We start from the raw sequence: 12761 nt of genomic DNA, 5'->3' as shown, positions 1-12761 counted from the left end.
GTTTGTTGGCTTTTTTTTTTTTTGTAGTGGTTTATAGCAGTAAGGAAAAGAAGAAAAAGGAAGACATAAATAATAGTTCCATTAAGAAATCATGAAGGGCCTGCTGTGGCTAGGTACTGAGTTCTCATGCCTATCAAGGAGAGCTGAGAGTATAAAGCACCACTCGAAATTTAAGCTGTGGGTAGAGGGACTTCATCATGGACATGCAAGCAACATGTATTGCAAGGCTGAAGTTTTCCACAAGAAACAAAGTCTGAACGCAAAAGAAAGGAAAAAAGAAAAGGAAAAAAAGACTGCCCCAAAACACATTTTTAGGTTCTTGTGAGCTAAATATCAAGCGCAGCAGCCATGCAGCTACCATCTCTAAAGCTTTCTAAGGTAACAAAATTCCCTACGCAACTCTGCTCAAGAAGTAGCACTTGATGGATCTAGCTATCAAATGGCCACAATTCTAATTGATCCTCAGTTTATCGACTTCCTTGTCACTACGCAGAAAATAAGAGCAGACTGTTTAAAAGCTCGAGCATATCTACGGGGGGGGGGGGGGGGTGGAAAAATACAATTCTGGGTTAAGCTACCACGGATTAAGCCGCTGGGTCTCTTCAGCCGTCTCTCTTGCCAGGGGACCCAATTTCCTCGCGCTTCCCGACAGCGGCTGAGGGGATGCCGGCCGCAGGTCGGTGCCCATCGATCCCGCGAGCCTGAGTGAGGAGAGCCGGCCAGGACCCAGGCAAAGTTAAGTGCGGAGCAGCCCTTTCCCCAGACGGCAGGAGGCATGCAAGCGGGCCAAGCCCCGGGGCAGCCGGGCGCCCTCGGCGCAACCCCCCGGCTCTGCAGCGGCGGCGGCGGTCCCGCGGAGGGGCTCCCCCCGGCCCGACCGGCCCGCGGTACTCACCCGGTCTCCTCCTCACCGGCCTTTTCCTGCCGCTGCAGAAGCGCACTTTGCTGAAGACCCCCAGGACGTGCCTCTCGCAGAGGGAGCGCCCGTCCTTGCTGGGGCTGGAGCGGCGCTTGGAGGCGGACACCCGGTCGCTGTTGGACTCCCTCGCCTGCCGCTTCTGCCGGATCAGCGAGCTGGCGATAGCCGCTGCCATCGCCGCTCATGGGCCCCCCGCGCCCCGCTCCGCTCCGGGGGGCGCCGACGGGCCGGGCCGGGCCGGGCGCGCTGGGGCCGAGCCGACCCTGCGCCCCGCGGGGAGACGGCGACGGGGACTCCCCGATTAACGCGCTGCAGCCCCGAGTCCCGGCGCCGGGGAGGGCTCAGCCGGCCAGGCGGAGCAGGGCGCCCAGGCTAACAACCATGGCCGGCCGCCGGACCCCGCTGCCCATGTGTCTGTCCCCGGGGAGCGCCCGGCAGCGCGGCTACAAATCCCGGCGCGGGCGGCTTTGTGCCAGACCCGAGGCCGGGCCGGGAGCGCCCCCCGCGCCTTGTAAATCCGGGAGGCGGCTGCCCCGCTTGCAAAGGTCCGCCGGCCGCAGCTGTGTCCAAGGGGGGGGGGGGCCGCGGAGGATCCGCGGGGTCCCTGCGGCGCGGCTCGGCGCGGCTCCGCTCCGCCCGGGCGCGGGCGGCGGCGCTTCCTCCCCGCCGGCCGCCCTCCGGCGAGGGGCCGTGGGATGAGTCAGAGCCCCCTCGGCCCGCCGGCAGCCCCGGCCCAAGCGCGGTGGCTCCGCGGCGGGGCGCGGCAGTGTGCGCACATGGACGCGGCCCGCGGCTCCGCTCCGCTCCCGCGACCGGGCTCACGGCGAGCCGCGCTGCATTTCTGTTTGCACTCCTCCTCTTCCTCTTTCCCCCCCTCCCCACTCCGCTCGCAGAGAGGGCGGGAGGGGAAGGAAAAGCAACAATAAGAAAAAGCACCAGGCCAGCAAACAAGCAAAGAGAGGCAATACAATAAAATTAAATGGAAAAAAAAAGGGGGGGGGGAGGGGGAGCGCCCCGGCCGCGGATGCGGGCTCACATCGCCGCAGCTCTGCGCCCCGGGCTCACAGCGCCATGGCTGGCGCAGCTCCCCCAGCCCTGCTCGCCGCCTCTCCCCCGGCAGCGGCTCTCCCCGACGGCAGCAACCCACATCGTCCGGCGCGGCGGGAGGCCGCGGGGCGCTCAGCACCGGGGCGGCTCCGGCCCCGGCCTGCCGCGGCGGGGACAGCGGCAGGAAGAGCGATCCGAAGCGGCAGCAGGAGGAGGAGGAGGAGGAGGAGAAGAAGAAGAAGAAGGAAGGGGGGGCCGCTGCTGCTGCTCCGTGCGGAGCTCAGGACGCTTCGCGATCCCGCCCGGCGGCAGCAGGGCGAGGAGGAGCCGCGCCGCGCCGCGCCCGCCCGCCTCCTCCGTCCCGGGCCGGGAGAGCCGGGCACCGGAGCCGAGCCTAGGCGGGGGCAGAGGGGAGGGAGGGGCTGGGGAAGCCCCCCGGACGCCCACGCCGCGCGGGGCCGCTGCCAAGGCGGCGGGGAGCCCCGCGGCGGCCAGGCGGGTCGGTGCCGGCCGGGAGCCGGGCTCCGGGCGCTGGGAGAATTGCAGCTGCTCCCTCTCGCCCTGCTCTACGCAATCCTACGTGATCGAGGTTTGGATGAGAAAAATCGCGCAGGCAGAGCGAAGCAACTGCAGCTCCGCGGCTGCTCTGCCCCTCCGCCCGGGCAGCCCCCGGGCCGGGCCGCCGCGCTCCCGCGAGCCGCAGCCCCGCGGCCGTGCCCACAGCGGGGGCGGGGGCCGCTCCCGCCCCGTCCCCCCCGAGGGAGCTGCAGCCGCCCGGGCCGCCCGCGATTTGTGCAGCCCCGCCGGCCGCCTCCTCAGCCATTTCGCAGGTGCCCAGGTAGGGCTGGAAGCACCGCGCCTCAGCTGCCTGCATTGTGGAGCATCTGCCTCGCTTTCTCTGGCTGCCTGCGCTAGCAGAGACAGGGCAACAGCTCGCAGCTCCCCCAGGGCTGTGCAGCCAGAGAGGAGTCGTGCCTCTCCTGGGGAGCACAAAGCCCGACAGAAGTGGTAGGCGCTACTGGGCTGTCTCTTGTACAAGTGCCTTCCAGGGAAGAACACAGTTTCAGAGCAGACAATTCTGCTCGAGCAACCCACACGAGTTGGGTTGGCTCTCTCGTATCTCCAGCTGCAAAACTGCACTGAAAAACATTTAAGATCGAGAAATAGGTCCCTGGTTATCCGGATAAGCAACTGCTGCTCATAGAATACCGTAAGGATGGTGTTTTCCAGATTTCAGATTCACATATGCTAACAAGTGTACGTGCAGAAGGTGATGAGCAGATGTCAAGATACTTTGGGGAGCATACAGCAGACTGGGCTGCCAGGAGAGGGAATCTCAGCTGGGAAGAGGAGAAGGTGCCCAAGGTTTTCTTTGGCCACTGACAATGGCAGCGTTAGACTGAATCCAGTCCTGAAGGTGTCTGGATGAAGTATGTATCCAGTTAAGAGGACATTTGAAACCCATTGGTGGTGCTCTCAGCGAATTACCAACTTCAGCAAAATAACCTGTGTCACTATTTGGTGGTAAGACCTTTCCCTCAACCACAATATTTTAGCTTTAAACTAATACAATGTATGGGAAAAAAAAGCAACTGAAACACCCACCTTTTATGACCATAAAGATTAGCTAAACTCTGGCATTACACCCTGATTTGCACTCTTAATCCTATGCATGCCACAACGAGGTGGAATCAGGTTTGCCAGGAGAACAGTGGAGGAAGATATTCAGACCTTTTGGGAGAAACAGATGTTTGGCTGTTGATCTCTTTTTAACTGCTGCCACTTTTTTTGGAGCAGATTTAACTGTCCCAATCAATAAAGATTTTTCTTCCCTTTCCTGTAACTAAAATGCTTCATATTTTAATTTTCTCTGCTGGATTACTTTGCTTGACTTCAAAGAATGTTGCAGTACTAGGTACCAGCATGGCCTAAAGAAAGCTGTTTGCAATCAGAGATTCATTGTCTGAACTGCCAGTGAATTATCCAAAGCTTCATCTTCAAAGGATGTGAACAAATCTGGTATCTTCCCAAGAAAGAGGTTTTCCACCTATATATATAAAGATGCTTCCTGCCTGTAGCCTTCAAATCTCTGTTAAAGGAATGCTGTTTTATCCCTCCCTCCCCCCCCCCCATTTTAGATAAGTTTCACATTTTTTGACATGTGATGCCTTTGTTTTCTTGTGTAGCTGCAAACTATGAGCAGCAGCTCCACACTTAAAAATGATCCTAATCAGTGACAAAGTTGCTAACAGGTTTTTCTGGTGATTTGTGGATCTGAAAAGAGACTCACTGCAACTCAAAGAATTGTTTCTCGCAGGTCTCTCTGCCTCTGCAGTGATGAAATTAAATTAAAGCAGACCTTACAAAACTGAATATAATATTGCATTTGCTCACACACAGGTCTTTGTCTTTATTTATATATGGCCAAATAGCCCATGGGGTTTGGTTCGGAAAAAGGGCACAGTGCCATGAACTCCCAGTGACACCACTGGCATGCACACCTGCTCTGTACCACTGTGGATCATGCCACAAGTTCACAAAATTTTCAGGCTGGACCGTGCATTTACAAACACCGTGTAAGCCCATTGCAGGCTTTAGCTAAGCTACAGCTAAATTAGCCTTAGCTAAGCTAAATCAATGCCAGTCTCACCATGCTCCTGCACTGTCATTCTTGCAGGTGGAATGTGCTATCTTATGTGGACTGCCAAGTGCAACAGAAGATCCTTCACATCCTCTGGTTTCTGCCAGAAGATTTCTCAACTTTTGTTTGTGTAAACAGGACTGAAAACATCTCCATTTTCACCTTTATCAGCTGGTCCTTTCTGAGGGGGGTGCAGCATATGCTTTGCCATACAAACTAGCCCCTACTGAATTTAGGGGCTGTGTTCCTTTCTGCCTCCAACAGAAATTGATTTTTTTTGACCAAATTGGGCCAATTTGACCATTTTTCCTTAAGGCATATATTTAGTTATTCTCCCCTCCCCCTTTTCCCCTGAGCTCCCTCATCTCCTATTCCCAGTCTGGAAATCCGCATGACATGCTCTTTGAAGAGGGGAGGAGAGAACAGCACTGATTCATGAAATGAACAAGAAAGATTGTTTTGATCACGCTGGAGAGAGATTCCAGCGTTCCTGCTGCAGTTTGTGAAAAAAGGTTCCAACCTGCACACATGAGCAGGCAGAGGGTCAGGTTCCCCCTGGCCATTGCAGAATCAGACTGACAATGCTTATTAAATATCAGTTACTCCCCGAGCATAAAAGAGCCTACGCATTAGACACTTGCTATGGAGAGAGGCCAATATAAACATTTCAAGAGACTGTCATTTATGAGGTTTTGTTCATTTGATAAATAAACTCTTCTAGCCTCAATGCTGAGGTTTAAAATGAAGGCCTGGCTGAATTTCAGGGCTTTGGTGGCTTGAACAGAGAAGAGATCTAGAATTGCATTCCCTTACCTTCCTGAACAGAACGATCTATCTAGGTCAAAACGGAGGTTATTGGCATCTTTCCTTACTGAAGTGCAGTAATTCCCGCAGGGTTGCTAACAGAATATCCTGTTTATTTTTCATAGAGGCTTCAGAAGCCATAGGCTATGTTCTGTAGATTCTGTCATTAGGCGTATCTCTGTTTTACTAATTCCGTACACACAGAGCTAACTACAGATAGAAGCGTATGCATTTTTTCATGTATTATCTGCATAGCTACTAAAAATGAAGGCACAAAAGTTAAGAAAGAGATTTAAATTTAGTACTCCTTTAAAACATTTAAGCATATTTCTGTAGTTGAATGGGGAAAAGAAAGACGCCCATCTCTGTCCAATAATTATGAATGGCCTAATTTACCATCTTTTAGCAGCATAGCAACAAATCTCTTCCAATAGGAAGGCACCGCTGAGTTTGAAAGTGTGCATTCAGCCTCCTCTACAGAATTGTATCTAATTTCCACACTGTAAATTACATCTAAAATATGTGTATTGTGAGGCCTGCTTATTAAGCAGAATTAAGCCCGTATCCATGTTTTATTAACTTTATTCTTTACAAGGTAGCCCCTTGTTGCATGTCTAACGTAATTAAAATTCAGGCAGCTTTGGCATTTCCCAGTCTCTTTGCGTGGGAGGACTTTTTAAAAAACATGCCTGGGTAACCTGATAAAGAAAAGACCTTACAGTATTTTGCTTGTTTTATGTGCAGGGTAATTCTGTTTACAATGCATAGTTTTATATCTATGTTTGGATGCCTAATAAGAATTCACATGGCCACTTATAAAATCTGTTCTGGGAGAGAGATCTGGCCCTAAAACAGCACTGGAGTAGCAAACTGGCTGGCTTTCTGGTCTTTTCTCGCACAGCTGAGCTCTGAGCTGACTAGGTCCTTTTAATAAATACAGAAGAGCCTGCATCATCTGATTGCTATATTAAAATAATTTAATGGGCCCCTCACCCCCTTTTTGGCTTCAAAGATTCAATTAAAACAAAATTTGCAACTCATCACTGGAGTATTCATTACCCTACTCGGTGTCTTTAAAAACAACTCAAGCCTAGGGAGGATTCAGTGCAGAAGTTGGGCTTGTCTGTGCCTTAAAGCAAATGGCAGGTAAACAGTTATGCAGCTTGCAGAATGAAACTACTGCTAGAAAACCAGGGCCACAAGGAGCACCAACACAACGAAACCAACAGGAGCCCAGAAGAAGAAATGAATTCAACTGGGATTTTATATGTACATATACACGCATATTTTTCTTTTTAAGAGAAGGCTTCTACTTAACAACAGAAGCTTTTATTTCTCCTCAGTTACTTGTTGCCTACATCAAGCAGAGGCAGGGGGACACAAAGGTGTTACTTCTTTGATGGCAGTCATGGCTATCTAGGAATAAAAATGTCTTCATGCACTCTTCTTCAAGAAGCCTCATACATGGCTGAACATACCCCGTCTCCTAGGTTCTTGAAGCACCTGTTCAAGACAACAGAAAAGGAAGTTTCTCCTCCAAACAGATTATTTTCTTAGCTCTTACTCTACCAGTATCAAGCAAGACTGCAAGTTTAGGTTACGTGCACTGACACGATGGGGTAATGCCCTTTTCACGCTGGGATCCAATCTGCCTTCATGCAGTAGCATCAGCACAGCCACAGGGTGCTGTTGGCGAAGCTGTATCTGACTTGGAGACCATTTGCAGCTCCCAAGCTCTACCCAACATGACAAGCAGACTCCTGTTAGCCTAGATATTGGGGGTACAGGAAAACTACGACCTCTTGCTGCTATCTTTTCCTTTCCCAGTAAAATAAACATAATGCTTATTTTTCTACCTCAGAAAAATCCAGCAAAATAAAACAGGGATGACGGTGCTTCAAAATTCTGCTGTTACAGGATTTTATGTTTCAAACAATGTAAGCCGCCTGGCATGGGCTGGGCTGAGCAAGACAGTCTAGGGTTGATTCTGTGCTGCCTAGGTCTTGCTGCAAAGGTTGCCTCAACAAAACTAAGCCTCAGCATGATTAGCAGGAAGGGGCGTCTGAAATTGTTCACACATTTGAAGAGGGACCTTCTGGCAGTCAGGTCAGAGCTTGTCCCATATACCAAACTGAGATCTGGGGCTTGTTCAAGATGGGGTCACCTCAAGCCTCTACCGCATCACCCCAACCGGTCTCTCCATTAGTCATTCTGCCATTGCCTTCAACACTGGGATCAGGGTATGAAAAATTCCTGTCCTCTCAATAATGTGCTTTGGTTGTGGCCTCGTTAGTGGCAGGAGTCCAAGCAAAAGGGCCTGTGAACACCTGCCCAGTGACAGCTCCTAACAGCACTTCAGTCATCAAGGCAATGCAAGGAGAAGTCCTTACTAAAGGGTCTACAATCAAGGAGCAGGGAAAGGATAGGTACTTTATTTGCAGATAATCTTGTAGAAGGCAGAGCTAAGAGCCCTCTCTTCCTGTGTGAGGGACACTCAGCCAACCAGCTGCTCCAGACTTAGAAGCACCCATCTTAGTATATAGGATGGAGATTCAAGCATCTCCTTGCCTCTACTAGAGTTGCTGAATTTGAAAGACTAAAAGACAGGGCAGGTGACTGCCTCCCTTCCTCACACATATACACACATACCTCTTTTCCTCAGTGGGCTCCCTGACCCATCCAACAGCTCCCTCCATTTGCCTCCTTACAGTCTTTTTCATCTGCGGCCACCTGTCTGATAGCCCTAAGCCACAGGAGCCTGCAAAGAACTGCAAGGGAAGGGAGCATGTGGACTTGAGATTTTATCTCAGATCTTATGTCTGTATTAACAGCACGTGAAAAAGAGGAAAAGACCACATCCCATGTTCTTTTGATGCAGAGCAAGGGATTGAGGCTGCAAAAGGTGGAGCAGCCACCAAAGAACAATTCCAGCTGTGAGCATGAGAATGCAGTCCACGCTCTTCTCTGTCTGAAGCTTGTCCTTTCTCTTCCAGGCAGCAGAGGATAGCTAGAAGACCTAGCAGGAGGGCAAGTGACTTACTCTTACTTCACTCAGACACACCATGCTAAATTCCTTCCTAAAACACAGAGGTGTAAAGCCAGAAGAGCCACAGCATTAGTTACCAGAAATGCATATACGTTGGTAAAGGCAGGGTTTTGTTCCATGTGCCCTTTAACTCAAGGAAGGAAGGGATTTGTGTATTTTACATAAAAAAAATAGAACCAGTAGAGTCAGGCCAGGAGAGTATGGTTAGCTGTGTGCGCCCCATCAGCAGAGGCTGTGTTAGCAGAGCTGCTGTGCTTGTGTGCAGGGCTACACCTCCCATTTGAACTGGGCTGCCCAAAGGGTTGACTCTCCAGGAGGGGAACTAGGAGCTTTGCTGCTTGCTTCAGGCCTTATATCTCGGGACAGCGGCATTTGCATGAACAAGACAACTCCTACAACTTTCCTCTCCCTAGGACAGATCAGCCATCCTTATCTTTCTCTCTGAATCCTATATGATTGATACCCTGTAGTATATTTTGGCCTACACTTTCAAAAAAGTGATAGGTGCTCAGTTCCCATGGGCACTAAACTTGGTTGTGTATGGCTTTACATCTCACTTGCTTGAAGGTCATCTGGTCTGGGTGGAGAGGGGAACGTGGCCCTTCAGTGCAATTTCAAACAAACCCTGGAACTCAGGAGATCTAAGGGGCCATGGCTCTTCCCTCCTCCATGTGAGGGAGGAAAGCTGCTCATACTGTGAAATCTCCTCACGTTGTCGCCATGCAGCCAAACGCTGATTCCAACCAAAACAGTTTTCAAGTGTGTGGGGAGAAGCCTTTCAATTTAAAGTTTCCATCAAGTTGACTTCGCTGAAAGTCAAATGGATCCTTCCTGATTAGATCTCAGCTGAGGCAAAACAGCCAAATTGCATGACTGAGAATGATAGAAAGGAAGCGAAGGAGAATAAAACCTCTATTGCGCTCCTCCAGCAGGACTGTGGGGCCTTCTGTTCCCCACCAAATCTGGCGTTGGTAACACCAACCTTGTTAATGCCCAGGTATTGTACCAGTATACACCAAGCAGGAGAGGAAGAGAGAAAAGCTGTCAAAGGGAAATAACAAGTTCCCTCTTGTTCCCACCCATAAATCTCTCTATTTGCACATAATGGATTCTGCCAGACCTAAAGAGGCCTTGGAAAGTTCCCTGCCCCCACGCTTATCCCTTCTCTCTTCATGCATCCTCCAAATCTATAAGGACCCCAGAATTTTCAGTGTTAGCCAACCCACATCTCAAATCTGCAGGGTTGGGAGAGCAGTGCTTCAAAGGGGCAGCCTATTGCTCTGCCACTCAACAAGGGTTCCTTGTAGTTTAGGGAGTTCACAGGAAACGCAGTGACTCTTGATAAAACCTGGTACAGCCACTCTCATCCAGCTTTGCTGAACAGGAGTGCTAGGATGTTAATCCTGCCCTCAGGATACCTCTGAAGTTACACACATCCAGACGGCATCTTATTTAACCAAACCTGCTTATTTCTCCCACATACTGCAGGGACATACTCAACACTAAATGTAACTCACAGATTACAGGTGTCATACAGCGAGGACAAGTTTTGGAGACTCCCTCATTTCCCACTAACATAACACACAGTGCAAAAAGGATCTGGGTGAATATATCACTTCCCTCACATATACCCCTGCTCCAAAACATACCTTTTGCTATTTGTATTGTCATCTCTTTCTCTCCCCAGCAATAAATCACCTTTTCCATTTGCCCAGTAAAATCAAATCCAGTATTCTCTCCCCACTCAGTCTCATAAACAGTTATTGTGATCCAGACACCAAGAAAGATACCAATGGCCTGGAAGCAAATCTAAGTTTGCCAAGGATTCAAAGACTAATGGAATAGTAATTAATGACTGCAGCAGGTCTGGTGAAGAGACTAAATTGACTTGACTGGGAAACTGAGCGCATTACAAACAAGTTTCATTTTAACGCAGCCAGCTATAAAGATCAAACCTCAAGGGGCAAAGAGTGCAGGCTATATTAATTTAAGACTGGGCACTGCTTTCTGTAAAGCAATGAGAGTCATGAGAGATATATGACTGAACAGGAGCTTTCTCCACAAGCCTGCAGCTAAGCCACCGTTGGGAGTAGAAGCAGAGATGCTCCATTACATTTGCACCTGATGGTGCAAACACTATTACTGCAAAATACACAAAATCCAGCTGACACTGGGAAGGGACATTGACAAATAACAAGGGATCAGAAAATAGTTGCAAGAGGGTCTAAGGTCTACAGAGAATACCCGTATGGTGAGAGATTTGAGCAATTCAGTCCCTTTAGTACAATAATAAGTACAGCTACAGGAGGTTCACGTGAGGCCACTCTGTGCAAACGTTCTTATTACTCAGTTGTATCTTGCCTTTTAATACTGTAGCCACTTAAAGTTTTCCGTAGCTGAAAGTATGGCTGCAGAAGAAAAACGCTTGAGATCATCTGTATCTAGGAGAATGACAGAGGTGACTTGGCCCTGAGTGATAAATATCTCACTTCTCAATAAGAACATTTTTGAAAGGAGGAGCATTTCAATCCAGCAAAGTCAGAATGAGATCTGGAGTCTATAAGTCAAGACAAGGCTCCTGTTTATTGTTAATAGCAACAGTAATTCATCGGGAGAATGATATAGCAAGAGTTGTGATTAATTCTCTATCATTCTACCCTAAGAGTCAACCTCTTTCAAAAATAGATGAGCTGATATCAGAGCACACAGGGTACAAAGGACCCTGGAGAGGTCACCCTTGCACTGTGCCAGCAGTACCTTAATCATCGCTGACAAGGTTGGTCCAATCCCTGCTTTGGGACCTTCAGCAGTAGAAATCCCACAAGTTCCTTGGGAATGTTGCTCTGCACCATCCTTAGCTGAGAAAGGCTCTTCCCAATGTCCAATCCAAATCTCACCTATCTAGAAGTTCCTGGTCCTATTGATATTCCTCTCACAGAGGACTTTCTGGGACTGCTCTGTGGAGTCCTGAATTGAGTAAAACAGGAGACCAGACTACACAGTCACAAAGAGTCTCTTCCGTCTGACTTCTGAGACTCACCTACCATCAGTCAGTCTTATAGCTAATATGAACAAAAATCCACTTTGCAAAAAATCTCAAGGTTTCAAAGTTATTTTTTGCTCCCCACAAAGAATGAAAATGAGACCTTTTGGAGCTCACTGTGAAACGCCAGAAGATATACTAAACCAACTAACACAAAACAGTATTCAGTTAAAGGGTTACTGGAGCCCTGCTACAGATGACAAGTCATTGATTGAATCTGGTGTCCAGAGACCACCCTTGTAAAACAGCGGAAATAGGTAGAGAGAGCAATGTCTTTCTAGCACACATGGAGAAACAAGTCATGGCCCCTGCCTGCCCATCTAAGTCACTTTCCAAAGCCTTCTCTTTCAAACGCAGCTGGGTCCTCCAAGATAGGAGGATATGATCCCCTGAGTTCCCCTCTTTACCCCACAACAGAGCTGCAAAGTTGGGAACGCTCCTTTCCCAAACCGTCCTCTGAAGTTCTCCTGCTTCAGTGCTCTCTGGGACTGTCAGGTGCCCTTTCTGCGGCACTTGACATGATGGCCATGGTCTTTCTTCGCCATCGGTCCCATGGCATTTACAGGAGCCTATGGGCATTCTTAGGGCAGCTGTCGGCTCTGTGCAACACACCTGCCCCCATGCCGGGGTAACAGGGAGCCTCTAGTAATGAGGCGAGTTGGCAAGGCAGCATGCCACGCTCCAACAAAAGGTGCGATAGCATTGCCAAGTGCTGTCAGATGCAGGGAAACTCACAATAAGAGCTTTCATCCTTCATTATGACTGAATGCTTCTGCTTCAATCTGTTGGAAATACCATCTTTTGAGATGCTATGGGCTCACCAAGCTTTCAGTATTGTTCTTGCAAGGCAGTATAAACCAGGGGGCAAGTTATTTGAATTTCTTTTGGCAGAAGCTTACTCACAAATCTAGCTGTGCTTGGCAATTAGAAATTGTAGGAGTGTGGGGGTGGGGAGTCTAAATTAAAAGCCACTTAAGTGGGTGCTTGAGTAATTATTGGGAGGCTTCTGAAGAGACATTTTTGTCAGCAATTAAGGAGAATATGGCTTTGCGCTGGGTACAGGTGGCAATATGGCAACAGAAATCATCAGCACTCTATGCAGAGTTGACCAGCTACCCATTAGCTCTATAGATATGTCAGGATTTTCTGCCCAAAGAGCATCCTTCAGATTTGAGAGAGCCAGGGAGACAGAGCAACTGAAATCCTGATACTCTTGCTGTCTCTGATCCTCTGCACCAGGGAACAGGATGCAAACAATTAT

The 12761-nt window shown here is 49.5% G+C and overlaps 1 protein-coding gene across 5 annotated transcripts in view; it reads right to left on the bottom strand.

Moving 5' to 3' along the window:
• FGF12 (fibroblast growth factor 12) overlaps window positions 1-12761 on the bottom strand; it is a 242389-nt gene that overhangs the window by 105484 nt on the left and 124144 nt on the right. The window contains exon 1 of one of the 5 annotated variants that reach the window (XM_068954099.1): window positions 896-1125. The exons of the other annotated variants lie outside the window; for them this stretch is intronic. Coding sequence (XP_068810200.1) covers window positions 896-1094 — 199 coding nt within the window. The 5' untranslated portion in view covers window positions 1095-1125. Of the gene's footprint in view, window positions 1-895; window positions 1126-12761 lie in introns of those variants that run through there. 5 annotated transcript variants of the gene reach the window in all.

Source organism: Struthio camelus, chromosome 9 (assembly GCF_040807025.1).
Source record: "Struthio camelus isolate bStrCam1 chromosome 9, bStrCam1.hap1, whole genome shotgun sequence".
Taxonomy (NCBI): domain Eukaryota; kingdom Metazoa; phylum Chordata; class Aves; order Struthioniformes; family Struthionidae; genus Struthio; species Struthio camelus.
This window is presented reverse-complemented; position numbering and strand designations above follow the sequence as displayed.